Here is a 26862-nt window from a genome sequence, read left to right as displayed (position 1 = left end):
CAAAGGAATGAAGGAGTGAATGAAGGAACAAAGGAAGAAAGGAAGGAAAAATGTGAGGGAGGGAGGGAGAGATGGAGGGAAGGAGAGGCAGAGGGAGAAAGGAGTGATACATAGTAGGAACTTGGAGATTTTTCTAGTTCAAATCTCATTTTTCAGATGAGAAAACTGAGACCCAGAGAAAGAAAGTGATGGCCTCAAGGATACACAACTAGTTAGTGGCAGAACTGGAAATAGATTATCTTCTCTCACATCTACATTCTTTGAAGGTCTTTGAGAAAAGTCAGGATGACCATTTGGTAATAACTTAGAAGGGATTGTTTTGGGGAGTACAGGTTGGACTGGTGGCTGTCAAGATTCCTTCCAGTCCAAAGACAGTATCATTCTATAATAAAAAATAAGGGAAGGGGCTTTTTTTGCTAACCTAGATTCAGCTTGAATTGTTGGCTCTCCATTTCACTTGGGACATGAGTTTCATTTTAAGTGATGCAAATACAAGTGTTGAGGAATAGAAAGAGCACTGCCTTGGGAATCCAGAGAGCTGAGTTCCAGTACAGACTGTACCACTAATTAGCTATGTGAGTTTGGGCCTTAGTTTCTTTATCTGTCAAATGATTAGCTTAGTCCAAATGACCCTTAAATTCCATCTGATCTCTATCATTCATGATTTTAAGGTTCCTTCTAGCTCCAATATGCTATGTGTAGCAGATGGAGTGGTGGATTGGGGCCAGCAATACTTGAGTTCAAATCCTGCCTTGGACATGTATTATCTGTATGGCCATGGGCAAGGCACTTAACCTCTCATTTTCAGTTTTCTTATCTGTAAAATGGGGATAATAATAGAGAGGAAAAGGCTCAGGAGGGGACAGAAGGCTACCTCCCAGGGTTTTCATGAGGATCCAATGAGACAATAAATGTAAAGAGCTTTGCAAATCTAAACATGCTATATAAATTCCAGTTCTAATCTTCATTGTTATTGATAGTGAATAGAAGAGACCTCGACCAAGAGAACTATCCAAAGTTCCATCACTTATCACTTCAGCGCTCTTTACTTTGATATCTTTGAACCATCTCTTAAAATGGGGGCCTGTGCCGCTCATGTTAATATATAACCAGAACTTCTGTTTCACAATATATCTCCTGGCATAAGTGAGGAAAGAACACGTTCTCCTGGGGATTTGAGGAAGCTGCTTGGGGAGGTGCTGTAAGTACCCATTTCTCTTTAGAAATGTACTAGTCCTTAGTCAGGATTCCACGGAATTTGACTGCAGTCCTTTCTATCTGGGATTTCATGGCATTTCAGCCCTGCCAGTCCACCCATGTCTTGTCCCTGAAAGGAAACTGAGTTTGTTCAGTGACCAGTTGGCCTCTGCCAGTCTTGGCAGAGATACTGGAGTGGTTTGCCATTTATATGTTTTACTCTAGGATGGCATTTCTGAACATTATCCTGATGGCACTGGGAAACTACTTTCGTAAAGGAAGAAACCCAAGTTTCAGAAAAGAGGGAATGAGGGAGAAGAGTGCTATGAGGGGGACCCTTGACTCCTGGGGCACATAGCCTTTCTTTTACATCATTGTTGGCATGGATGTTGCCAAAGAAAACACAGTTACCTGAGTGATGGATGATCGTTAGTGGGTGCCTGGTCTCAAATGTGTCCTGTAACTGTACAAAGAGGTCAACTTTGAAAAAAAAAAAGAAATTCAAATGTGCTTCTGGGTACCTTCATTCCCACTCCACATAGAACCAGAGATTCTAAGAAAGAATGTCAGAGCCATAAAGAATGTTAGAGCATAGAATGTTAGCACTGGAAGGGACCTTAGAACATAAAATGATGGAACAGAGATCATAAACTCTTAGAATAAGAAAGGAATTTAGAGCATGGAATGTTAGTTCTAGAAGGGGGTCATAAAACATCAAATATTAGAGCTGTAAGGCCCTTAAAACATAAAAGTTTATGATATAGGTTTAGACAAATACTTATTGAGTATCTAATATGTGGAAAGCAATGTGCTAAGGATAGAAAAAACAGCAGTCCCTGCTCTCAGAGTGATAAAGCTATAAAGGACCTTTTAACTCAGATTATTAGACTATGGAATGTGACAGCTAAAAGGGATTTTAGATGTCAGCTGAAACCCGGAAAGGGAAGTCACTGGTAGGAATAAGACTGGAGCCTGAACATAGATTTTTGTCAATGAAACAGCCACCTTCTTACTCGGGATAAGAAGTGGTCCAAAGTTACGGCACGAGCTATTCAAGTTAAGCATCATCGTTGTTGTTTAGTCACTTTTCAGTCATGTCTGATTCTTCATGACCCCATTTGGAGTTTTCTTGGTGCAGATACCAGAGTGGTTTGCCATTTCCTTCTCCAGCTCGTTTTATACATACCCTGGGTAAGACAGCTAGTAAATGTCTGAGGCCAGATTTGAACCCTGACTCCAGAACTGGCACTCTATCAACTACACCACCCAGGAAGGCATTTTGTAATGCAAGGGACAATGAGACTTTGGAGAATATCCTCAATACAGATTGCACAGTTTTCTTCACTGGAGATTTCCAAGGAATAAGAGGTGATGATGCATTTATGAAGAGGGTTCATTCATTCAATATTGAATGAAATATTGAATAATCATGCCATCAGTGGATAGCCACTGGCTATATGTGGGGAGGTGAGGTAACTATGAGATAAAACCCTTCGAGTGCTGTAGTTTACAATCTCTGGGTATAGACCAGACAGATAACAATTCTTAAGCAGTTCAGTCCAACATATGTTTGAGCACCAAGCTAAATAGAATTTGGGGGATAGTAAGTCCTATTGCCTCAAAGGGGAGAGATGACTGTGCCTTATTCTTAGCCCAGAAAGCTTCAAGGAGAAGCAGGATTTGGGATTAGATAGTACTTGTCTGGTTTGTAGAGTGAAAGGTTCCTTTGGGAAACTTTCCAGTTCCCATTAACCAAGAGATAAAAAACAGATATCTGATTGACAGGAAATCACTACTACAGGTAGTTATTATGCATGGTGTTGTGTGGAGTAAGCAAGACCCAGGGCTTGACCTCTGGGAGCCCTAGTCTAACTAAAGCAGTCTAAAGACAGACCTGCTCACTGAGAGGTAGAGCCAACAGATAAAGAGGATGCACATCCAAAACACTTTAACAGTATGCAGCAACAGTCGGGCGACCGTACTCGGTGGGGTGCTGAGGAAAGTGGAGGGAGTTAGATGCTTTTTTTCAAAAATTGTAGGATCGCAGAATTTGTATTTGGAAGCAACTTTATGAGTGATGTAATGCTAACAATACCAAGTCAAATTTATGTTGTCTTAAGGTTTCTACAGCTTTTTCTCGCAATAGTCATGGAAGGTAGGTTTTGTAAGTACTGTATTACTATCCCTCATTACAGATGAGGAAACTGAGTCTCAGAGAAAATCATTTTCCAGTGATCACACAACCTAGGTCAGAGCTGAGATTAAACCTCAAGCCTCTTGACCTATAGTTTCAAGGATATGTCAAGAATTAAAAAGGATTCAAGATCTACCTGTCATTAGAAGAGAAAGGGCTTGGCGAGTTCTTGACAGCCCTCTTAGGGAGAGCAGCATTCATTGTCGTAGCCTATAATTTAAAGAATCTTGAGAACAAGTTGACCTGAGACTGATGTGACATGCAGTAGACTAGGAAAGCAACTTAGAGATCTCCTAGTCCAACCCCCTCATCTTCCAGGTAAAGAAACTGAGGCCCTAGTTAGTGGCAGAACTGAAAATAGAATAGTGCCTGTCATACTAGCACTAGTAGTGGTAGCAGCAGTAGTAGTAGTAGAGGTAGTAGTAGTAGAAGCAGTAGCAGTAGTAGTAGTGGTAGTAGTAGTAGTGGTGGTAGTAGTAGTAGTAGTAAAACATAGACTCACTGGATATTAGAGCTAGAAGATAACTTAGAGCTACTCTAGTCCAGGGGTCCTTAACCTTTTTTGTGTAATCCCTTTAACAGACTGGAAAACCTCTGAAACCCTTCTCGGAAAAATACTTTTAAGTGGAAAAATAAAAAAATAGGATTACAGAAGAAACCGATTATATTGAAATATAGTTATAAAATCATTACCCTCCCCCCCCCAAAAAAGTTCAAGCATCCTAGCTTAAGAACCACTACTTTGGTCCATTCATCTCATTTTGTTTATGGGGTAACTCAGGCACAGAGAGGAAGTTATTTGCATAAAACCACATAATAAGTTTCTGGATTCTTAATACAGCATGCTTTTAAAATGATGCTTTATTGACACATTTTGTTTTGACACAAGACACACTTCTCAACAAAAACCATAACAAACATCATTAATGAAATATGTTGCACGAAAAATAATTTATTGACTGTTTGTAGGAAGGAGACATGCCCTTTAACTCTGACACTAAAGCCTGCTAATAATTCTGTCATATTGACTGAACTTTGTCGCCTCCCCATTTTTATCGTACTTGTATTGTTGCAGTCGCTGTTCCGTTTGTTTCTCTGACTCTTCTTTCTTTACTCTATGTTAGTTTATCCAAGTTTATCCACATTTCTATGGATTCTTCACATTTATCATTCTCTGTGCACTGACATACACCATGATTTGTTGAGTCATCCCACACTGATGGGCTCATATTTTTATTCCAAATCTTTGCTATCATAAATGATCCATCTCTGGATATTTTTGCGCAGCTGACTTTGCTGCAGTTAACCTCCTCAGGACATAGTCCCAGTAGTGGATTCTCTGGCTCAAACAGTTTAGCAATTTTTCTTGCATAATTCCGAATTGTTTGCGAACAGCTGAACCAATCCCCAGGGCCACCAGCAGTGAAGTAGCATTTCTTTCTTCCCACAGCCTCTCACCAGTGGGTTTTGAAGGCTTTTGCTGTCTTTGCCAGCAGGATGGATGTGTGGTGATGCTTCTGGATTGTTTCAATGCGTTTCTCAGATCATCGATGATTTTGAGCTATTTTCAAGGGGCTATTGATAGTTGATTTCTTCTTTAGAAAATGATTTGTTCATATGCTTTGATCCTTTGTTTACTATAATTATACAAATGTGAGCTATTACTATCGTCATCATTGGAGAATGTTCTCAATCTCATGGGTGTATCATTTCCCTACAAACTTGAGGTGCCTGGCTTTTATCAGAATATTTCACACAAAGATTTTTTCCATAGTCCTCATTCCTTTTAAATTCTGCCTCTTATGAGAAAGCAGCATAGAATAACGTAAAGAGCCCTGGGCCTAAAGTCAAGGACACCCGACTTCAAATCTGGCTTTAGACACTTAATAGCTGTATAGCCCTGGCAAAGTCATTTAACTTCTATTTCCCTCAGTTTCCTCCATTGTAAAATGGGAATAATCATAATAGCACCCACTTCGCAGAGTTGTCATGAGAATCAAATTAAATATTTTTAAAGCACTTGCCACAGTGCCCGGCATGTAGTAAGTGTTGTGTAAATGCTTAGTCCCTTCCCTCTTCTCCTTCTTTTTATTCTAGTTGCATTAATTTTATTTGTACAAAAGCTTTCTGAGTTTGACATGATCCAAACTGTCTGTTCTAGATTTTTGTTTGTTTTTAGCAAACATTTCTAGTTCTGAATTTTTACACACCTTGTAATATGAAAGAAATAACATCCTATTCTCCTTTTTATACTGAGATTGTTTATTCATTTGAAGTTTTTGAGGTATAAGATAGAAGGTGCTAAATATGAATCCATTTTTTGTTAGAATGCTTTCCAGTTTTCTCAATTCTCAACAATCCATCTCCTAGCTATTTGTATGACTCAGCTTACCCAATACTACATTGCTGTTTCTATTTTTTCTTTTTATCTTACTCATTCTTAGACATTTTTAATCCAACTCCAGATCTTTTTTTTACAATTACTGCTTTGTAAAATGGTATGAAATCTTATAGCACCACACCCCACACCCTCCTACTTTTTTTCTTTGTATCCCTTGATGTTTTATTACTTCAAATGAATTTCGTTATTATTTTGTCTACTTCCTCAATGTTTCCTTATTTGATTGGTACAGCATTAAATCTGTAGAGAGACTTGGGTTATATCATCATTTTTTTTTTACTCTTTTAGTGCAATCCATCCATGAACACAGAATCTTTCTCCAATTATTAGGATCTTTTATTTCTGCAAAAATTGTTTAATTGTCATAGTTAAATTAGTTTTTCAAGTATCTTGGTATGTTAATTCCCAGATGTGTGAGACATTTTGTTGTTACTTGATTGGGATTTCTTTTCCTATTTCTTCCTTCTGAATTTTGTTACAAACATATGAAAATTTATGCTTTCTATAGTCAACTGAGCCCTCACTACTATATGGCATATTTTACATTTTACTCTGATTGAATTCTTTGAAATGGCTATTCCAAACTTTCCAAATCCCTCATCCCTTATCCCTCAAATACTCCTTCACTGAGAAAAAAGGAGTTCATTGGCCATGTGCTCCCTCACCTCCTCTACTCCACAACTCAAAATCTGACCTTCTCACACCATCCCCTCCCAACTCTATCCTCCTAGGCTCCAATCTCCGAAGAGGTGACTTTATTTTGCCAAGGTCAAATCTTCTGCTTTTTTGTTTAATCTTTTAAAAATTTCTTTTTTGTTATGAATTTGTCAAGTATCAATAAATATGAACATTTCTTTATACAAAGAACAAAAAAAGAATACTGCATACCGTGAATCTCCATTGTGGACAACTTGTTTCTGCTTTATATTCCGCTTTTAACATGGTAGTTCCAAAACCATCTTACCCATCTGTGCCATCTTATGAGCTTCCTTCTACATTCTTCTGTTTATTGTTTCATGGTTCATCAAAACTCTTTTCTCTCTTTTCTTCCTTTTTTTTCACTTAATAGTATCTTTTTTCCAATTACATGTAAAGATAAGTTTTCAACATTTATTTTTATAAGATTTTGAGTTCCATTTCTTTTTCTCTCTGCCTCCCTCCCCTTACTCCTCTCCAAGATGGTAAGCAATCTGATATAAGTTATACATGCACAATCATATTAAACATTTTTCCACATTAGTCATGTTGCGAAAGAGGAATCAGAACAAAAGGGAAAAAAACATGAGAGGAGAAAAAGGTCTTTGATCTACATTCAGACTCCATAGTTCTTTCTCTGGACGTGGATGGCATTTCCATTATGAGTCTTTTGGAATTGTCTTAGATCATTGATTTGCTGAGGAAGGCTAAGTCAACCATAGTTAATCTTCTCACACTGTTGTTGTCACTGTATACAATGTTCTCCTGGTTCTGTTTACTTCACTCAGCATCAGTTCATGTAAGTCTTTCCAGGTTTTTCTGAAATCTGCCTGATCATCATTAAAGCATAATAGTATGCCATTGCATTCATATACCCCAACTTCTTAAGCCATTCTCCAACTGCTAGGCATCCCCTCAATTTCTAATTCTTTGCCATCACAAAAAGAGCTATTATAAATATTTTTGTATCTGTGGGTACCTTTCCATTTTTTATGATCTCTTTGGGATACAGACCTAGTAGTGATATTCCTGGATCAAAGGGTATGCAGTTTTATAGCCTTTTGGGCATAGTTCCAAATTGCTCTCCAGAACCATTGAATCAGTTCACAACTCTGCCAACAATGCATTAGTGTTCCAATTTTCCCACATCTTCTTCAGCACGTCTCATTGTCCTTTTCTGTCATATTAGCCAGTATGATAGCTGTGGAATGGTACCTCAGAGTTGTTTTGATTTTCATTTTGCTAATCAGTAGTGATTTAGAGAATTTTTTCATATTCTATTTCATATTCTTATTTCACATTCATATAGCTTTAATTCTGTCATCTGAAAATTGCTTGTTCATATCCTTTGACCATTTATCAACTGGGGAATGACTTGTAGTCTTATAAATTTGACTCAATTCTCTATATACTTTAGAAATGAGGGCTTTATGACAAACGCTGGTTGTAAAAATTGTTTCCCAACTTTCTGCTTTTCCTTCTAATCTTGGTTACATTGGCTTTGTTTATGCAAAACCTTTTCAATTTAATGTAATCAGAATTATCCATTCTCCATTTCATAATGTTCTCTATCTCTTGTTTAGTCATAAATTCTTCCATTTACCATAGATCTTACAGGTAAACCATTCCTCACTCTCCTAATTTATTTATGCTATCGCTCTTTATGTCTAAATCATGTACCCATTTTGTCTTTATCTTGGTATATGGTGTAAGGTGTTGGTTGATGCCTAGTTTCTGCCATACTGTGTTCCAGTTTTCCCAGCAATTTTTTTGTCAAATGTGAGTTCTTATCCTGGAAGCTGGAGTTTGGAGAGGAGATTTTCAACAGTAGATTACTATAGTCATTGACTACTGTCTTGTGTACCTAACCTATTCCACTGATCCATCACTCTATTTCTTGGACAGTATCAAATAGTTTTGATGATTGCTGTTCTATAATATAGTTTTAGATCTAGTACAGCTAGGCTACCTTCCTTCGTGTTTTTTTTTCATTTTTCTTATGCTTTTGATAACCATGCCCTTTTGTTTTCTCCAGAATTTTCCCCTTAATCATTCTTCCCCCCTTCCTCTCATTCTCAACCATTCCTTACCCTCTGGTTCTTTTCCATAATGTACAAATGTGAAAAATTGTGCCCATCATTAATAAAACAAAAACCAAAAATTTCACTTGACCATGCCATTCCCTCAATTATCATCTTGTAGCTTTTCTGCTTATCATAGCCAAACTACTAGAAAAGGTCATCTATATTTGTCATCTCCATTTCCTCAGCCCTAAGGCTATTGGATCCTGGTGGTTATTATCCAGTAACTCCTTCCTGTCCCCCAGGATATCATCTCTTCTTTTTCAATGAATTCAGTACCTTGTCTGCAGTATCCCTCTCCACCTCAACACCTGTTGTCAGACTAAGGTACTTCAAATGATATAGTGTTGTTCCCTCAAATGCACTAACCTTCCAGTTCCTCAGCGTGCTGAACTCCCATATCCTACTCCTCCACTCTACCTCAGCTATACACAGAGATGGTCACACCCTTGATTATGAATGGCATCACTCACAAGTGGTCTGGTAATAAAGAACTCCAAAGTTCCTATATCCAGTGCCAATCTCCTATTATTCAGTTTCTTCCTATGTGTCATGCTTCCCAGATGCATCCCTTGTTCTTGCAATGACCTGTAATCTCTCCAACCCTCAATATTTGCCATGTCCCTGATTTGATTACACCATCCTTCCTTCCCAATCTCATCCCCTAAGGGAGTCTGTAGAATTCTACATTCTCCTCTACTCTTAATTCCTTTGTACCTTGTTCTACCACTGCACACACTTAACCAAACACCAAAGCTGAATTACCTCTACCATCTGCCTCCTGCTTTCCTACTCATATGCTGCTGAACGGAGGTGGAAGAAGTCTTAGAACCATGGTGACTATACCCATTACAATATAGAATATAAGATAAATAACTTTGACATTTATGTTATCTAATCTCAATTAGACTTTCTCTATAAAAAGAAATCATTTTACTCCCCATGAGTGATTTTCTATTCCACTCTCCAAAATGGCTGATCCAAATCTACTTTCTTCTCAGGCTTTCAACAGTAATCCCTACCTTTCACCTGAAGCCCTAGCCTCATAATTTTTGTAAAAGAGAGTGAAGCAATTTAATTTCCTGGCATGGTGCTGGTATACTGTTGAGGCTTCACAGGAATGCAACAATGATATCAACACAACAGCCCTGCTGTAGTTTGGTAGGCAGCCTGATACCTTTTCTTTCCTCCTTCCCTTTGGAGCCTCCCAAACACTGAGCAAGCTCTGGCAAAGCATTCATTGATCTCAACATCTGTGTGTACATCCCTGGAAAATATACTGCCAAGGTAAGTGAACTTATCCATAGCATTCATAGTTTCTCCATTTACTATAACCGATGGTTCCATATATGGATGATACTGTACTGACTGGTAAAGAACCTCTGTTCAGGCCAAAATTAGCACAAGCAGCAGAGAATCAATCCATACTTGTTGCATCTCAGCCTCAGAAGCTACACAATCATCTGTGAAAAAATGTTGCACACCAATTCTTTCTCTTTCTCCACTTTAGTCTTGGCTAGCAACTTTACCAAGTTAAATAATTTACCATCAGCACAGTGGCTGCCCTTGGTGCCATTTTCATCTTTGTTAAAGGTATCTGATAACATTTCTGAAAACATCATGCTAAAAAGCATGGGAGCAATCATTCAACTCTGCTTCACTCCACTGGTGACTGGAAAGGGTGAGTGCATTGTCAATTATCCAGAACCCAGGCAAGCATGCTACCATGGAACTGTTGTACAATACTGATGAACTTCTTGGGGCAACATAATTTTGCCATGATCTTCCACAAGTCCTCATCACTGACAGTATCAAAGGTCTTGGTTAGATCAATGAATGTTGTATACAGCCCTCTTCTGCTTCTGACATTTCCTCTGGAGTTGTCAGGCAACAAACACCAGATCGACTATTCCTCAGCCTTTTCTGAAGTTACACTGCCTCTCAGATGGATGGTCATCTTCCAAATGAAGGATCAGCCTATTAAGGAGGACTCTGGAAAGAATCTTACCAGCAATGACTAAGAGAGAGACCCCCCCTGTGATTGTCATGGAACAACATTTCTCTTTCCTTTATAGAGATGGAAGGTGGAGGGCATCCTTGAACTCCTGGGAGATAAATTCCTTTTGCCAAATAACCTGGAAGATTTCAGTCAGCTTTTGTATGAGCAGTGGACCCCCTGCCTTGCAAATCTCAGCTGGAATAGAATCAGAACCAGCCACTTTGCAACATGAGAAGAACCTAAGGGCATTCAAAATCTCTTATTTAGCTGGAAATTCATCTAGAGAGGGATTGCCTTCAACCTAAGGTATATAGTCAATGGCTTCAACATTGGTTGATGACAATCTGTTGAGAATATTATGGAACCATTCAGCCCAGAATCATGTCCTTATCATTAATCAATGTGGCTCCATCAGTGCTGAGTAGTTGAGATGCACCATAGGTCTTTGGCCCATAAATAGGCTTCAGGGCATAGTAAAAGTCCTTTGGATTGTTACTATCAACATAAAACTGAATTTCATCTGCCTTTTCACTGAGCCAAGAATTCTGCATTTCTCCAAGCTATGCTTACACTTTACTTTTGATGGAGTTAAATGCTACCTTCTTAGAGATGGACAAACTATCCTGCTGGTAAACCCTGTGGAGTTCTTGTTTTTTGATTTAGTAACCTCTGAATTTCCCCACCATTTCATCAAATCAATCCCAATGTTTGCAGTGTTCTAGCCCAGATGAGAAAATGCGGTACTGTACACCAAATCTCTTGAAAGCTGCCCACTCCTTTTCTGCTCCACTGTTGCCAACCATGTACTGGCCCAGTTTTCCCTCCAAGTTAGCAACCAACTGTTCACACTGTGAGAAGTGTTCTAATCTGTTGACATTAAGTCTTCCCTTGGAGCCACCCCCTTTTATTGAATGAGAATGTTTAGCTTAGATAGGATAAGTCTATGATTGGTCCAGCACTCTGTGCCACATATCACCTCTGTCACTTTCACATCCTGTCTGTTTCTTCTCCATACAATGATAGTCTATTAAATGCCAATATTTGCTGCAAAAGTGTATCCAGGCAGTTGTATTGCATTTAGATAAACATAAGGCCGTGTTGATGATAAGGTCATGAAACACATAAGTCTTCAGTAGTAAGTGACCCTTTCTATAGCTGTTTCTGACTCCATTTCTCCCAGGGACTCCCTAATATGTCTGATAATCTGTGCCTTCTATGAGAGTGTTAAAGTCACCCAGAATTATAAACTTATCCTCTCGGCACATTGATGATGAGGGTCTTCGTAAAATTTTTCTTTGACATTATCAGGGTTCATCATGGTGGGAGCATATGCACTGGGGGTGGTAGCATGACACTTTCCTGAAAATGGCAATTGAATTGTCATGAGCCTCTCTTTTGCTCCTTTTGGGAGGCAAACTTGTTGACTAGATTAGATTCAATGGTGAAACCACTCCAGAAAAAATGTGTATCCAGCTCCAACTTCAGTAAGCTGACCTTCATTTGCCAGTGTTGTTTCACTCAGAACTGTTATTGGAATACCTGCTGAGTTCTCTCACAATGAGAGCTATTCATCTTTCAGATCTACTGGATTTCTTATTGTCCATAAGCATGAATATATTCCATGTACAAATGGTGAGAGGAATCATCTTTGCAAAAGTTTTTGTACACTTTTTTGTGTTTTAACCATGGGGCAGAATCCCTGCCTGCCGTGGTAAGCACACCAGGGTTAGGTTAGGTGAAGCAGACAATTTTGAGGGCACTTTTTCAAGCCACAGCAGTATGGTCCTTTAAAAAGGCTGCTCAGATATCCAGTGGCCTGCCAAATCCCACTGCTACTTCATTCTAAAGAGAAGATGACCCTATGTCCCAGGCTGCCTGAGTGCAGAGTTGTAACTATAGTTCCCAGTGTATCTGCACGTGCTGCTTCATCACTTGCCCATCACCACAGGACTTAGAGGTAGATAAAAATGGTAATATGGTATTGTTGATGTCTTTTGACTTCAACACAAATTGGATTTAAGTGAGGCACAGTTGTGTTGGCCTCATTCTTTCATTCCAGAAATTCCACCAGTCCAGTTGGAAGACAAACGTCAAGATTCCTGGAAATGGCTTGGGATGCACTAGATGACTTTGGTGTCTTTGATGTCTCACCAAGCTCTAAGCACTCTCATGGCCATTGGAACAAATTATTCATATCTGCTTACTCCACAGAAGAAGTCTTCACTTGCTTGGGGTAGACATCTTCCTAACTTACTAAGGGGTTTGAAGCCCATTAGTTACCCTCAACATGGTTTAGCACCTCTGCTGAAATAGTTTTACTGGGGTGTGGCCTCTATGGATGTTGCAATTTCTTAGGTGAGACTTGAGTGAAAGGTGAATGGCAAATGCGGATGAGCAGTCCCAAAAAGGGCTCAGTGTGCAAAACACAAAATCATATTTGAGTCAGCATGTGCCAAATTTTGACATGGGAATGATCTGCCACAACCAGTCCGCATAGGCTCATAACACGTGTGTGATCCATTAATACGCTGCATTTGAGCATGAAGTATTCGATATGAAGCTAAACAAGTTTGGGTGGCAGTTAGAATTGTCATGTTATATTTCTCTACATGTTTCATTTTGGCAATAAGTTGGTTTCCAAAAAAAATACAACTTTTAAAAAACCTGAAACCAATCAGTCACCACTCAAAAGAGTTTGCCATGTACTCTTTGATCCTCCTGGCTTTCCACAAACAAGACGCTCTCTCTCTTGGCCCCAGGCATTTTCTCTGGCTGTCTGCCAGGCATGGAATGCTGTCTCTCCTCATCTCCCCTTACTGGCTTCCCTGGCTTCCTTTAAGTCCCAACTAAAATCTCATCTTTTTCAGGAAATATTTCTCAACCCCTCTTAATTCTAATGTTATTATTCAGTTGTTTTCAGTCACATCTGACTCTTTGTGACCCTTGTTGAAGTTTTCTTGGCAAAGGTATGGAATGGTTTGCTATTTCCTTCTCCAGCGGATTTTATAGATGAGGAAATTGAGACAAACAGGGTTCAATGACTTAACCAAGGTCACACCACTAATAGGTGTCTGAGGCCAGATTTGAACTCAGGAAGATGAGTCTTCCAGACTCCAAGCCTGGCACTCTGTCCACTGAACCACCTAGCCACCCTTTAATTGTAATGCTTTCTCCTTTTTAATTATTTCCTACTTACCTTGTAATGTAGGTTGCTTGTACATATTTATTAGCTTGTTCTCTCCCCCATTAGACTGTGAGCTCCTTGAAGGCATGAACTGTCCTTTGCCTTCCTTTGTACCCCTGATGCTTAGCACAGTACCTGGTACACAGTAGGTACTTAATAAATGTTTATTGACTAACTACTATAAATAGAATTCTTTGTTATTAAACAAAGCAATTTAAAACTTGCTAAAATTTGAAATATTTTTTGTGTGAATCCAGGTTTTCTTCTGTAGTAGTCATAGAGACAAAACTTCAATCTTAATTAATGGTTGAAAAAGAATCCAATATTAATATTATCACTCACACTATATTTTCTCAAAATCTATGCAACCTCAAGTCTAGCCATCACATTAACCACTTTATTATGCTTATTAGTTTCATAAGTTAAAAATGTAAAGATTGTTAAGGATTTTGCCAATACTTAAATATGTTTCTTTATTATATTTAAATAGTTTCTGTTAAAATTATAATAAATTGTTTTATTTTAATAAAACAAGCTAAGAAAACTATACATAATATAGATACATAACATATACATAACATATACATAAGTATATGGCCTTAAATTGCAAAAGAACACAATAAATTTTTGTGGAAAAAGTAGGGGTGAAGTGTCACTGTATCAGATCTGATATACTGAATTAAAGTGAGAGATCAGTCCTTTTGGGGAGCCAGAGGGAGTGAGGGGAGAGCTATTCGAAAGCTTCTCTTAGCTTAGCAGCTGTAATGCCAACACGATACCCATAGCAGCTGCCATGAATATACAAGTGTATTTCCAGGGTTGGTTCACAAAATGTTATAAACTCTCTCCTCCAAGACAAAATCAAAATATTTATTCAGGACATCACTATTGAGATATTAGAAAGCAAGACTTAGCAAGGTACTCATCTCCAATTCAAGGAGTGCTGACACCCCTATGAGTAAGTTCCCCTGGGGAATTTCCTCCCTTCTCTCTCCTCCTGCAAGGGAGTTTTGCCCATCAAGCCTCCCCCCAACCCCCAGCAAGTTCCCCACAGAGCAATATAAATCTCCTTGCAAACAAAGACTGACTTAGTGCCGAGAAACTTGAATATCCAGGGTGCCTCAGCAATTAATTAGAAAATCCCTGTAGTCAGAGACTGATTAGCTCTGGGCCAGGGCTCTATGTGCCTATTAATGGACAAGGAATATCTTATATCCCATTAACCCTACAGTAGCTGACAAAGAAGATAGATCATAGCAAGGCTTATTCAGTCTGACACTAGATACAGCTTGCCGAATCAGTGAGAAGTTAAATTATTGGGTTTCCTTTTTCTTCAGTCTCTGGAGTCTGGTGAATATGTCCTGAACTATAGGCATCATTTCTCAGCATATTATGCCTTATGACATCAGACAGCTCTTGTCAGGCTCTCCACCTACAGGAACCAAGAACACCTTCCCTTATATAGTCTCAAGAATATGCGAAGTCTGCATATTCCTGGATGGTGCCACTGCAAGTATCTGTCTTTTCTCCTCTTTCTCCTGATGGTAAAGTCCTTTGTGCCCAGGCAAATGTTTCAGTTATAGTATTCAATCCTAGAAATTCTATTTAGGCATCATGGAAAATATAGTTAGATGGAAAATACATTCCTATGGATCCTTATTACATGAAGAAACTAATGAGTTGAAAAAAATCAAACTAGATTCTAGTCCTTACTCATCTGCTACTTAGTTCTGGGACCTTAGGCAAATCTCTAGGTCTCAGTTTCCTCATCGGTAAAATGTGGGTAGTACAATGGATAACTTCTTTTTTTAATTCCATATTTTATTATTTAATATTTTTTTAGTTTTCAGCATTGACTTCCACAAGATTTTGAGTTACAAATTTTCTCCCCATTTCTACCCTCCCCCCACTCCAAAATGGCATATATTCTGATTGCCCCATTCCCCAGTCAGCCCTCCCTTCTGTCACCCCACTTCCCCCCCATCCCCTTTCCCCTTACTTTCTCTTAGGGCAAGATAGATTTCTATGCCCCATTCCCTATATATATTATTTCCCTGTTGCATGCAAAAACAACTGGTTTTTTTGAGCATCTGCTTTTAAAACTTTGAGTTCCAAATTCTCTCCCCTCTTCCCTTCCCACCTACCCTCTCTAAGAAGGCAAGCAATTCAACATAGGCCACATGTGTATCATTATGCAAGACACTTCCATAACAGTCATGTTGTGAAAGACTAACTATATTTCCCTCCATCCTATCCTGTCCCCTTTTATTCAATTTTCTACCTTGACCCTGTCCCTTTTCAAAAGGGTTTTGCTTTTGATTACCTCCTCCCCCATCTTCCCTCCTTTCTATCATACCCCCTTTTTTATCCCCTTCCCCCTAATTTCCTGTGGGGTAAGATACCCAATTGAGTGTGTATGTTATTCCCTCCTCAGGTCAAATCCAACGAGAGCAAGATTCACTCAATCCCCCTCACCTGCTCCTTCTTCCCTTCCAAAAGAACTGCTTTTTCTTGCCACTTTTATGTGAGGTAATTTACCCCCATTCTATCTTTCCCTTTCTCCCTCTCTCAATATATTCCTCTCCCACCCCTTAATATTATTTTATTTTTTAGATGTCATCCCTTCATATTCAACTCACCCTGTGCCCTCTCCCACTCTCTCTCTCTCTCTCTCTCTCTCTCTCTCTCTCTCTCTCTCTCTCTCTCTCTCTCTCTCTACATATATATATATGTATGTATGTATGTATGTATGTATGTATGTATGTATGTATGTATATGATGCTGAGAAGGGTCTCATGAATTACACACATCTTCTTTCCATGTAGGAATGTAAACAAAACAGTTCAACTTTAGTAAGTCCCTTAAGATTTCTCTTTCTTGTTTACCTTTTCATACTTCTCTTGATTCTTGTATTTGAAAGTCAAATTTTCTATTCAGCTCTGGTCTTTTCTTTGAGAGCTTGAAAGTCCTCTATTTTATTGAAAATCTGTATTTTGCCTTGGAGCATTATACTCAGTTTTGCTGGGTAGGTGATTCTTGGTTTTAATCCTAGCTCCTTTGACCTCCAGAATATCATAGTCCAAGCCCTTCGATCCCTTAATGCAGAAGCTGCTAGATCTTGTGTTATCCTGATTGTGTTTCCGAAACACTCAAATTGTTTCTTTCTGGTTGCTTGCAATATTTTCTCCTTGATCTGGGAGCTCTGGAATTTGGTGACAGTATTCCTAGGAGTTTTCTTTTTGGGATCTTTTTCAAGAGGCGATTGGTGGATTCTTTCAATTTCTATTTTACCCTCTGGCTCTAGAATATCAGGGAAGTTTTCCTTGATAATTTCTTGAAAGATGATATCTAGGTTCTTTTTTTCATCGTGGCTTTCAGGTAGTCCAATAATTTTTAAATTTTCTCTCCTGGATCTATTTTCCAGGTCAGTGGTTTTTCCAATGAGATATTTCACATTGTCTTCTATTTTTCATTCTTTTAGTTCTGTTTTATAATATCTTGATTTCTCATAAAGTCACTAGCTTCCACTTGCTCCAATCTAATTTTTAAGGTGGTATTTTCTTCAGTGGTCTTTTGGACCTCCTTTTCCATTTAGCTAATTCTGCCTTTCAAGGCATTCTTCTCCTCATTGGCTTTTTGGAGCTCTTTTGCCAGTTGGGTAAGTCTATTTTTTTAAGGTGTTATTATCTTCAGTATATTTTGGGTCTCCTTTAGCAAGTCATTGAGTTGTTTTTAATGATTTTCTTTCATCACTCTCATTTCTCTTCTCAATTTTTCCTCTACTTCTCTTACTTGCTTTTCCAAATCCTTTTTGATGTTTTCCATGGCCTGAGACCAGTTTATGTTTTTCTTGGAGGCTTTTGATGTAGGCTCTTTGACTTTGTTGACTTCTTCTGGCTGTATGTTTTGATCTTATTTGTCACCAAAAAAAGATTCTAAAGTCTGAGTCTGAGTCTGTTTTCGCTGCCTGTTCATGTCCAACTACTTGACCCCTGAGCTTTTTATCAGGGTATGACTGCTTGTAGAGTAGAGAGTATTTCGTCCCAAGCTTTAAGGTCCAAGAACTGCTGTTTTCAGAGTTACAGCAAGCTCTGTTACACCAGCACTCCTCCTCCCCCAAGAACCACCAACCAGCACCACAACCCAGATCCAAGCAGGGTAAAGCAAGCTCTGCATTCCTGCTCTGATCCACCACTTAATTTCTCCCATGGGGTGGACCTGGAGCCAGAAGCAACTGCAGCTGGAGCTCTGGAAGCCTCCGGAGGAGCTTCCTGCTGCAGCTATCACCATCACCACACCACTACCCCCAGGTCCCACTGCTCTCAAACCTGCTCTGTTGTCTTTGGCGTTTGTGAGTTGAGAAGTCTGGTAACTGCCATAGCTCAATGATTCAGGGCCCTACGGCCTGCTCTGCCCAATTTCTGGTCTGGTTGGTCCTGGTGTGGCCCATGCTTGGCTGTGCTCCTCTCCTAGCACCATGCGATAGTCCCTTCCCAGCAACCGTCCAGGCTGTCCTGGGGAGGAGCCCTATTTCCCTCTTCTATTTCGTGCATTCTGCAGCTCTAGAATTTGTTCAGAGCCATTTTTTACAGGTGTTTAGAGGGAGAGCTTAAGCAAGTCCCTGCTTTCCAGTCATCATCTTGGTCCTGTCTACAATGGATCACTTTTTGAGGTCCTTTACTGCTATTCTCTTCTGTATTCTAAGATCCTGACACTCTAGCTCTGACATTCTATGCAGCTCTGTGACTCTAAGGACTCTAACATTCCAATATTCTAATAATCTATACTTCAGCGTTACTACATTAACAGTCTTCCTCAGATACCCCATTTTATTCTGAGGATAAATCTGACCTCTCTGCCAAAAGAAGCATGAGCTCTGGCAAGTACAATGATGTTGGAAAAGTTTCTAGGAGAGCCCCAACAACAGAATGTGAGTCTGTGGAGACATTAATCACCCGAGGGCTGGCCACCAGGTAAGGAACATTTGGGGTCACAGCAACTAAATGAAGACCATCTAGGAAGGCACAGAGGGATTTTTTGAGGAAAAACAAATTTAAATATTTTATTTCAATTCAACAGACAAATCCAGTAAAAGTTCTTTGTAAGTATAAAAAAAATTAATTTATTTTATGGAATAAAACAAGCATTTCCATAACATAGTAAAATCAAAAAATGTGATTGCACATGAAACTGCAAATCTGCTATGTACAACTTGCTATTCCCTTCAAATACATAGCAAAATTATCATGTAATACTTTTTGTCCTTCCTTTCTTCCCTCTGCCTGCCCTGTAGCCCCGACTCTAGAGATGGCTACCATTGGACAGAAATAGATATACAGACGTAGATATAGATATAGACACGCATATGTATGTATGTATAGATATATATGTATGCATATATAAAATACACATACATATATACATATACATATATATTGTGTAAAATTACTATATATATATATATAAATTCTTTCTCTGGATGCAGATAGCATCTTTCTTCATATGTCTTTTATAGTTAATTTGGGTATTTATAATAGTCAAAATAACTTATTCACTCAAAGGCGTCCTTAAGACAATATTGCTCATCTTTGTTTCTCCAATGTGGGGCACAGGACTTTGGACATATTAGTCACTTAATAAGGATTCATCGGCGTTCATCGAATTGAATGTTGAATCACTGATTCACTTCTGACAACCAGATAATCTCTCTCCTATTCTTTCACCCCCTGCAGATATAATTTCTATCAAAATGTCATCTTCCCTCTACATAGTTTTCATATTTGTTGGACTTCCTGCTACTGCTCATTGTTTTCCTGGTACTCAGCATGAAGGTCAAGGTAATGACGTCAATCATTCTCCCCCAAGGAACTCAACCTTCTATGAGATGTCCACCAATAATGCTGACTTTGCGTTCAACTTGTATAGGAAGCTGGCCTCAGAGAACACTGGGAAGAATGTTTTCTTCTCCCCGGTGAGTGTGTCCTCAGCCTTTGCTATGATGTCCCTTGGGGCCCGATCAGACACACAGACTCAGATCCTAGAGTGCCTGGGCTTCAACCTCACGGAGACGCAAGAGGAGGAAATCCACCGAGGTTTCCATCACCTTATCCACACCCTGAATCTCCCTAACAAGGAACTCGAATTGAAGGCAGGAAATGCCCTCTTCATTCAAAAGCAGGTAAAAATTCTCACCCAGTTCACAACGGATGTCCAGAAGCTATATGAGTCAGAGGCCTTTTCTACTGACTTCTCAAATGTTTCAGCAGCCGAACAGAAGATCAATAATTATGTGAAGAAGAAGACCAAAGGGAACGTTGTAGACTTGATCAAAGATCTTGTACCGGAAACTTACATGATCCTAGTGAACTTTATTTTCCTTAAAGGTAAGGACCTTTACATAGATAATTGTGGATTCCAAGTTTAGTTTCCCAATACTTTTTTTTTCATAAGACACATCACAGTAGAGGAAACAATTTCCTTGTCTTGACACCTGAGAGAAGATGAACTAAACTATTGAACTTCAACACATGCTAGCTGGGTGGTGCAGCCCTGGACTCAGAAAGATTAATCTTCCTGAGTTCTAATCTGGCCTCAAACACTTACTAGCTGTGTGACCCTGGGCAAGTCCCTTAACCCTGTTTGCCTCAATTTCCTCATTTGTCAAATGAGCTGGAGAAGGAAATGGCAAATCACTCCAGCATCTTTGCCAAGAAAGCCTCAAATGGGGTCATGGAAAGTCTGATGTGACTGAAACAACTAAACAAAAACATTAAGTGTAAAATTAGGAAGTCCCAGCCTCTCTGGGTGTTGGTTTCCTTACCTGTAAAATGAGGAGGTTGAACTAGATTGCCTCTAATGGTCTTTCCTCATCTAAATCTATGTTCCGATGATCTATAAAATACAGATGATGATGCTTGGACTTCACCAGAGTTGTAAGGAAAGCAGTTTGCAAAACGTAAAGGGCTATAACAACGCCAACCGCTTTAGTGTTGTGAGGGCGATTAGTTGGGGGAAGAGCAATGTGGTGTAACAGAGAGCCATTAGACAACCAGCCTTAGAATTGGCGAAAGCTCTCTTCAAGCACCTCCTCTGACATGTACCTACTGTGCAACTCTGAACAATTATTATTCCCCACAGGAGAAAGACTGAGGCTGGAGAAAAGAGCTTCCTCTCTGGCTTCCTTGTATTAATTTGTGATATAGATATAAAATATAGTGTAATATATATTTATATATTCTCTACCTAATTATTTACATTTTATCTTCCCTCAATCCAAGCTCCTTGAGAGAAGGATAGCTTTCTTTGTAGCATTTGTAGCCTCATCACCTAGAACCACCATTATCATGGCACTTAATAAATGCTTGCTGATTGATTGGATATATAGATTTGGGAGTCATCTGCACAAAGGATGCCTAAGTCGATCCATGACAGATGATAACATCACCAAGCAAGAGAGTATATATAGCCCAGAACATAGCTTAGTGCACACCCTCACTTATAGGGCGTGTTATGGAAAAGAGACTAAGAAGGAGCAGCCAGACCAGGAGGAGGAGAACCAAGATGTCATGAAAACCTAGAGAATAGGCAGTATACAGCAGAAGGAACACTATCAAACAATACAAAGAAATCAAGAAGGGCCAAGATTGAGAAATAAATTCTCCCATTTGGCAGTTAAAAGATTATTGGTGACTTTGTAGAGAGTATCTAATTTGAGTGATGAAGTTAGAAATCAGATTGCAAAGGGTAGAACAGGAAGTGGTGGCAACAGATGCAGGTTTTCTCAGGAGTTTGGTTTCTGTGAATGGGAAGTAGAGATATAGAATGATAGGAAAGTGGGGTGGAGAGAAAGGTATTGAACTTCATGAGAAAAGATGGAGAATGACCTTTTGTTGTCATTCACTCATTTTTCAGTCATGTCCAACTCTTCATGACCCTATTTGGGGTTTTCTTGGCAAAGATACTGGAATGCTTTGCCATTTCCTTCTCCCACTCATTTTACAAGGGAGAAAACTTAGGTAAACAGAGTTAAGTGATTTGCCTAGGGCCATACAGCTAGTAAGTGTCTGAGGCCAGATTTGAACTTAGGAAGATTGAGTCTTCCTGACTCCAGACCCAGCACTGTATCCACTGTGCCACATAATTGCACAAACTAGTGTTGTGACGGGGTGATAAATATGGAGTGAATTTCAAAGAAGGAGAGATTGCTGAATAATGGTGGTGAAGGAAAGCAGTGGCGGGGGAAGAAGGAGTGTTCCAACTCCCACTCCAGGACCAATACATCAAGAACTCTGAGATGACCATTAAATTCCTTTCCGATTTTAACATCCTATGGTTTGATGAATCTGGCTTCTGTCATTTACTAGCTGTGAGCCTCTCTTCACTTTTCTGAGCTCCAGTTTTCTCATCTATGAAACTGGGATAGCAATACATGTCCCACCTCACTCATAGAATTCTTGTGAATAAAGTACTTTGAAAATCTTAAAAAGCCCTTAGAGAAATGAGTAGTGACAATATTATTATCTAAGGTCCTTTGCTGGCTCCAATCTACCCTGATTGGGTTGTTGTGGAACTACAAATCTCCTTCCCCAGGAAGTGCAATGATCTATTTTCTTTGTCCTTTAAGCCAAATGGGAGAAACCTTTTGACCCTCTGGAAACCAAGGAAAACGGCAACTTTTACAAGAGCCAGTCAGATGTGATGAAGGTTTCCTTCATGCACCAAACTGAAGAACACTTTTACTTTGTGGATAGGATACTGAACTGCACTGTACTTCAGATGGACTACAGTAAAAATGCACTGGCCATTTTTGTCCTTCCTGACCAAGGCCAGATGAAGCCACTGGAGGACACTCTAATGTCAACAACTCTGAGGAGATGGAACCACTTGCTCCAAAAAGGGTAACCTCCTAAAGATGGAGCAGTTCTCGTTAGAACATAAGTGCCAGTACTGGAAGGGACAATCTGGGATGTGATAGCTGAGTACCTGAAGGCTCATGCCTTCTCTGGTCAGCTCAGTCTAGATCTCACTGCCTGAGTTAGCAGTGAGGCTTTCATGCCTGAGTCAGTATGGCATAGTGGATTCAGGGAGTCCTGGACTCTGATTTTGCCTTTGTCACTTACTAGTTCTCTGACCCTGGGAAAGTCACAGTCTCTCTGACATTCAGTTTCCTCATTCATAAAATGAGAGAAAATTGGACTTGATGTCATCTAGTGCTCCTTTTAACTCTAAATCTATGGTCCTTTTATCCAGGGGTGGAGGGGGCATAAAACTTCACTACATGTGACCCTAAAGGAAATATCATTCTCTGCTCTGGCTAGATTTAGAATCCAAGGACTTGAGCTCAAACCTAGCTCTACTACTGCTATTTGACCTGTTCTGGCTTTTTTTTATTTATAGTTATCCAATTGTGTTTCTCATCTCCCTAGTAGACTGTCATTTCTTTGAAGTCAAGAGTATGCAATTCCTTTCGTTTTTGTCTCTCTAGTCAAGCATAGGGTCTTGACTCAAGTAGGTACTCTTACACATGCAGTTATGCATGACTTAAAGACTATGATACTACACTAAGTACACATTAAGCATATACTGTGTGCTAGGCACTGGGAGAGAGTTAAAGAGTGAATAAAATTCAATGTGTCCTCAAACACCCTTTCTGCTCTCCACTCCTTAAAAGTGTTGCCTATTAGAATAGAAACCCATTGAGGACAAGAATTGTATCACTTTTGTATCTGTAGGCCCAGCACTTAGCACAGTGTTTGGCACATAGTGTTTAATAAACAAATTTTTAAATAATTTTTTCTCAAGAAGCTTATAGTCAAACAGGAGTATATAATATATGAAACACTACAAAACAAAATATTATTTAAGGTACCAATGAAGGACTTTGTCAGGTCTGAGTCAGGAGAAAGTATTTCTTACTGAGGGGAATATGGAAGACTTTTTATAGAGCAAGTAACATTTAAACCAGGCCTTCAATGATAGGTAGGAATTCAACAGAAAAGTGAGGAATTGAGTCCCTTTGTCAAATGGAGCCAATCATCTCTTCCCTTCCAGACTCTTGGGAATATTATGAGGAGCAAAGGAAATAATGGGTGTGAAAAAGCTTTGGAGACCTGACTTTCCTTTAAGGCCCACTTTCCCTTTCCTACACCCCGAGCCTGTCATTTCACATGTTTCAGTCTTTGGAAGCTCTAAATCATATGAGAATCTTTCCTAAATGGGTTGTGCTACCTCTCTGAGTGACTTACTTAGCAGTTCTGCACCCACCACTTATTCCCAATAGAATGTCTCATCTCTGCCAGTGAGACTCCCAACATCAGGAGTTTGGGTGAGGATAGCAGGTCCTGTGACATTGGAGGCTTGATCTCTTTTTCCCTCTCTTTAATAGGCTAGTGAATCTGTATGTTCCAAAGTTTTTCATCTCTGCCTCATACAACCTGGACACCATCCTCCCAGGAATGGGAATCCAAGATGCTTTCACTAACCAGGCAGATTTTTCTGGTATCTCAGAGCATTACAAACTGAAGATTTCAAATGTGAGTTGATCATTTGTAGTAGATTCCTTTTAATAGGCATAATATAGCCTTCCACATCAATTTTAAAATTCTATTAGCATATTATGGGAGAGATGTGTATAGACAACAGTTCCTGTGAAAAAGATCGTGGAGGTTTTATTTGACTGTAGGCAGTTATATGCTGGAACCAGCTTGAACCAGCCCAGAAAAGCCAAAGTTAGATTTTCAGTGGGAGCATTTACACCTTGAAAACTGACCCACACTACAAGTCATATCTTGTTTTATTGTTTTGTGGATTTTTAGACTTAAGAAAGTTATAGAGAAAATGTTAATGTTGTTAATATTGTTAATTAAAAATGTTAATAATGTAGATTAAACTTGAATGTGCACATTTTGCATTTTTGTTTTGTTTTCAGAGCTAGTTGTTAAACATATACCAGCACACAACTGGCTGCAAACTTCCTAAGTGTGAGGAGTGTGACAAAGTGATAAGAAAACTAACTCAGTCTGAGTTTGTACTGATAGGAGGCTAGTGTCCAGAATGGAGGAGACTGTAGTCCTCCTGTTCTCGTACCTTAGCAGACCGCAACTACACTATTTTGTTCAGCTTTAGAGCCCACATTTTAGAAGGAAGATTGACAGGCTGGAGAGCATCCAGGAGAGGGGGGACCAGGACAGTGAAACTGCTGTAATATTTACAAATAATCATGTTTTTCTTGGTGTGTTGGAAAGAAAATTGCATTTAAAATCTAAAAACTTTAATTTGAATCCTGACTCTGCTACTTATTACTTGTGCTGTGACCTTAAAAATCATTTAGATGAGTCTTGGTTTCGCAGAATCAGAGAACTGGAGAGTTGGAAGGGACCTCAGTGACCACTGAGACCAAACCATACACTCAAAAGGAATCCTTGATACAGCATAACCACCAAATGATATTTTCCTTTGTGTCTTCAGAGGGTTGTTCTTAGGCATGTCCCATCTCTCCTAGGCTTCCTTTCCCCTGAAGCAGTTTTGGTCCACAGGATCCTACCCCTCTGTGTTCTGATCCCTTGTTTTCCTTTGATCTAAAGGGCACGTCAGGCAATGCCCAGATTTAGTCTCTCCTTTATCGCAAACTCTAGGAGAGAGTGGTCACTCCTCCCCAGATTTCCCATCATTTTCATGCCAGTGACTAGTTTCTCCATTAGTGAGAATCAGGTGCAAAATGGAATTTCCTCTACCTTTACAAGAAGGAAAGGGGCACTGAGGCAAGATGCTATTAACAACTCTGTCTTTGATTGAGAGTTCCAGCAAATGTCTGGATCAGGGGTGGGGAACCTGAGGCCTCAAGGCCACGTGTGGTCCTCTGGGTCCTCAAGTACGGCCTTTTGAATCCAAACTTTACAGAACAAATCCCCTTAATAAAAGGATTTATTTGGTAAAACTTGGACTCAGTCAAAAGACCATACTCAAGGACCTAGAAGGCCACATGTGGCTTCAAGGCTGCAGGTTGCCCACTGCTGGTCTGGACAATTTAGTTCTCCCACTACAGTTGTATCAAGCCTCTGTGCCAGGCTTCTCACCCCCCTCAAACATTTCCTCCTTCTGTCCAAGTGGTCTATAGTATACTACAATGAGAAAATCTCTTCTCTTTCTCCATTTACTCTAATATTTTATTTGGTTTCTCATCTATAAAATGAAAGGGGCTGGAATAGATTTCCTCTGCATTGCCATCTTATTGTAAACATTATAAATGCTCTATAAAAATCCATTCTTAGGCATACCCTTTGTTCTATATTCATGATTTTTCTTAGGATCCAGACCTGGAAAGGTCCTTAGAGGTCATCTAGTCCCATTGCCCCATTTTACAGATGAGATAAATAAGGCCGAGAGAGGGGAAGTGAGAAACTTCACCACAGGTCACACAGGTGAGCAGAAGTGAGATGTGAACTGAAGCAGAATTGCACAGACAGGAGATAGGACAGTCAACTTGCAGGCAGGAAGAGCTGAGTTCAAGTCCAGCCTCAGACACTCACTAGCTACTAGCTAGTGTGACCCTGGGCAAATCATTTAACCTTTCTGTGCCTCAGTTTATTCATCTGCAAAATGAAAGCATTGCACTCAATGGCCTCTATGGCCCCTTCTAACTCTTTGAAACCCAGATGCTCTGATTCACATTCCAGGGCTCTCTTTACATCCTTACCTTATTCTGATGTTTAGCTTAGAGCCCATTTGGAGATTGCTCTTTGTGGGGGGGGGGGGGGGGCGGGGGGTGGAGCAGCAGAGGGAAGGTGGGCGAAGGGGGATGAAGGCTGTCATAATAGCTGACATCATCATATTTGCTTTTCCTGGACAGGTGGTTCACAAAGCTGTGTTAGACGTTGGAGAAAAGGGTACCGAGGCTGCAGCTACCACAGAGTTAAGGATGGAGCTCCGGTCAGCTTCAGTTCACTCTGGTGCTTTGATTGTCTTCGATAGGCCCTTCCTCATGATGGTTTTGGATAAAGCCACTCGAAGCATTCTCTTTCTAGGAAAAGTGGTGGAGCCAATGGAAAAGTAGTTGTGTAACTGCTCCTGGTGAACTGCCTATCATTATTAAAATGGAAAATAAATATGTAT

General features: G+C 39.6%; 1 protein-coding gene across 2 annotated transcripts; it reads left to right on the top strand.

Moving 5' to 3' along the window:
* Positions 1–1150: 1150 nt before the first annotated feature.
* On the top strand, positions 1151–26862 carry LOC118843504 (thyroxine-binding globulin-like). 2 transcript variants are annotated; one of them, XM_036751162.1, is made up of 6 exons: positions 1151–1201; positions 19485–19589; positions 19678–20135; positions 22376–22649; positions 24137–24284; positions 26600–26862. In XM_036751162.1, the coding sequence occupies exons 3-6, from the start codon at positions 19748–19750 to the stop codon at positions 26801–26803; spliced, it is 1014 nt and encodes a 337-aa protein (XP_036607057.1). In that variant the 5' UTR covers positions 1151–1201; positions 19485–19589; positions 19678–19747; the 3' UTR covers positions 26804–26862. The 2 variants fall into 2 exon arrangements, with proteins under 2 accessions (XP_036607057.1, XP_036607056.1); XM_036751161.1 differs by having other exon boundaries at positions 1160–1201; positions 19485–20135.

Source organism: Trichosurus vulpecula, chromosome 3 (assembly GCF_011100635.1).
Source record: "Trichosurus vulpecula isolate mTriVul1 chromosome 3, mTriVul1.pri, whole genome shotgun sequence".
Classification (NCBI taxonomy): domain Eukaryota; kingdom Metazoa; phylum Chordata; class Mammalia; order Diprotodontia; family Phalangeridae; genus Trichosurus; species Trichosurus vulpecula.
Note: the sequence above shows the minus strand (reverse complement) of the source record. Positions and strands in the feature narration are given on the sequence as shown.

Excerpts from the sequence above, each read along its gene's own strand:
- LOC118843504 (XM_036751161.1), top strand. The coding sequence starts at position 19,502 with ATGTCATCTTCCCTCTACATAGTTTTCATATTTGTTGGACTTCCTGCT. Across the intron at positions 20,136-22,375 it reads GAACTTTATTTTCCTTAAAG|CCAAATGGGAGAAACCTTTT; the intron begins GTAAGGACCTTT and ends TTGTCCTTTAAG. Across the intron at positions 22,650-24,136 it reads AACCACTTGCTCCAAAAAGG|GCTAGTGAATCTGTATGTTC; the intron begins GTAACCTCCTAA and ends TCTCTTTAATAG.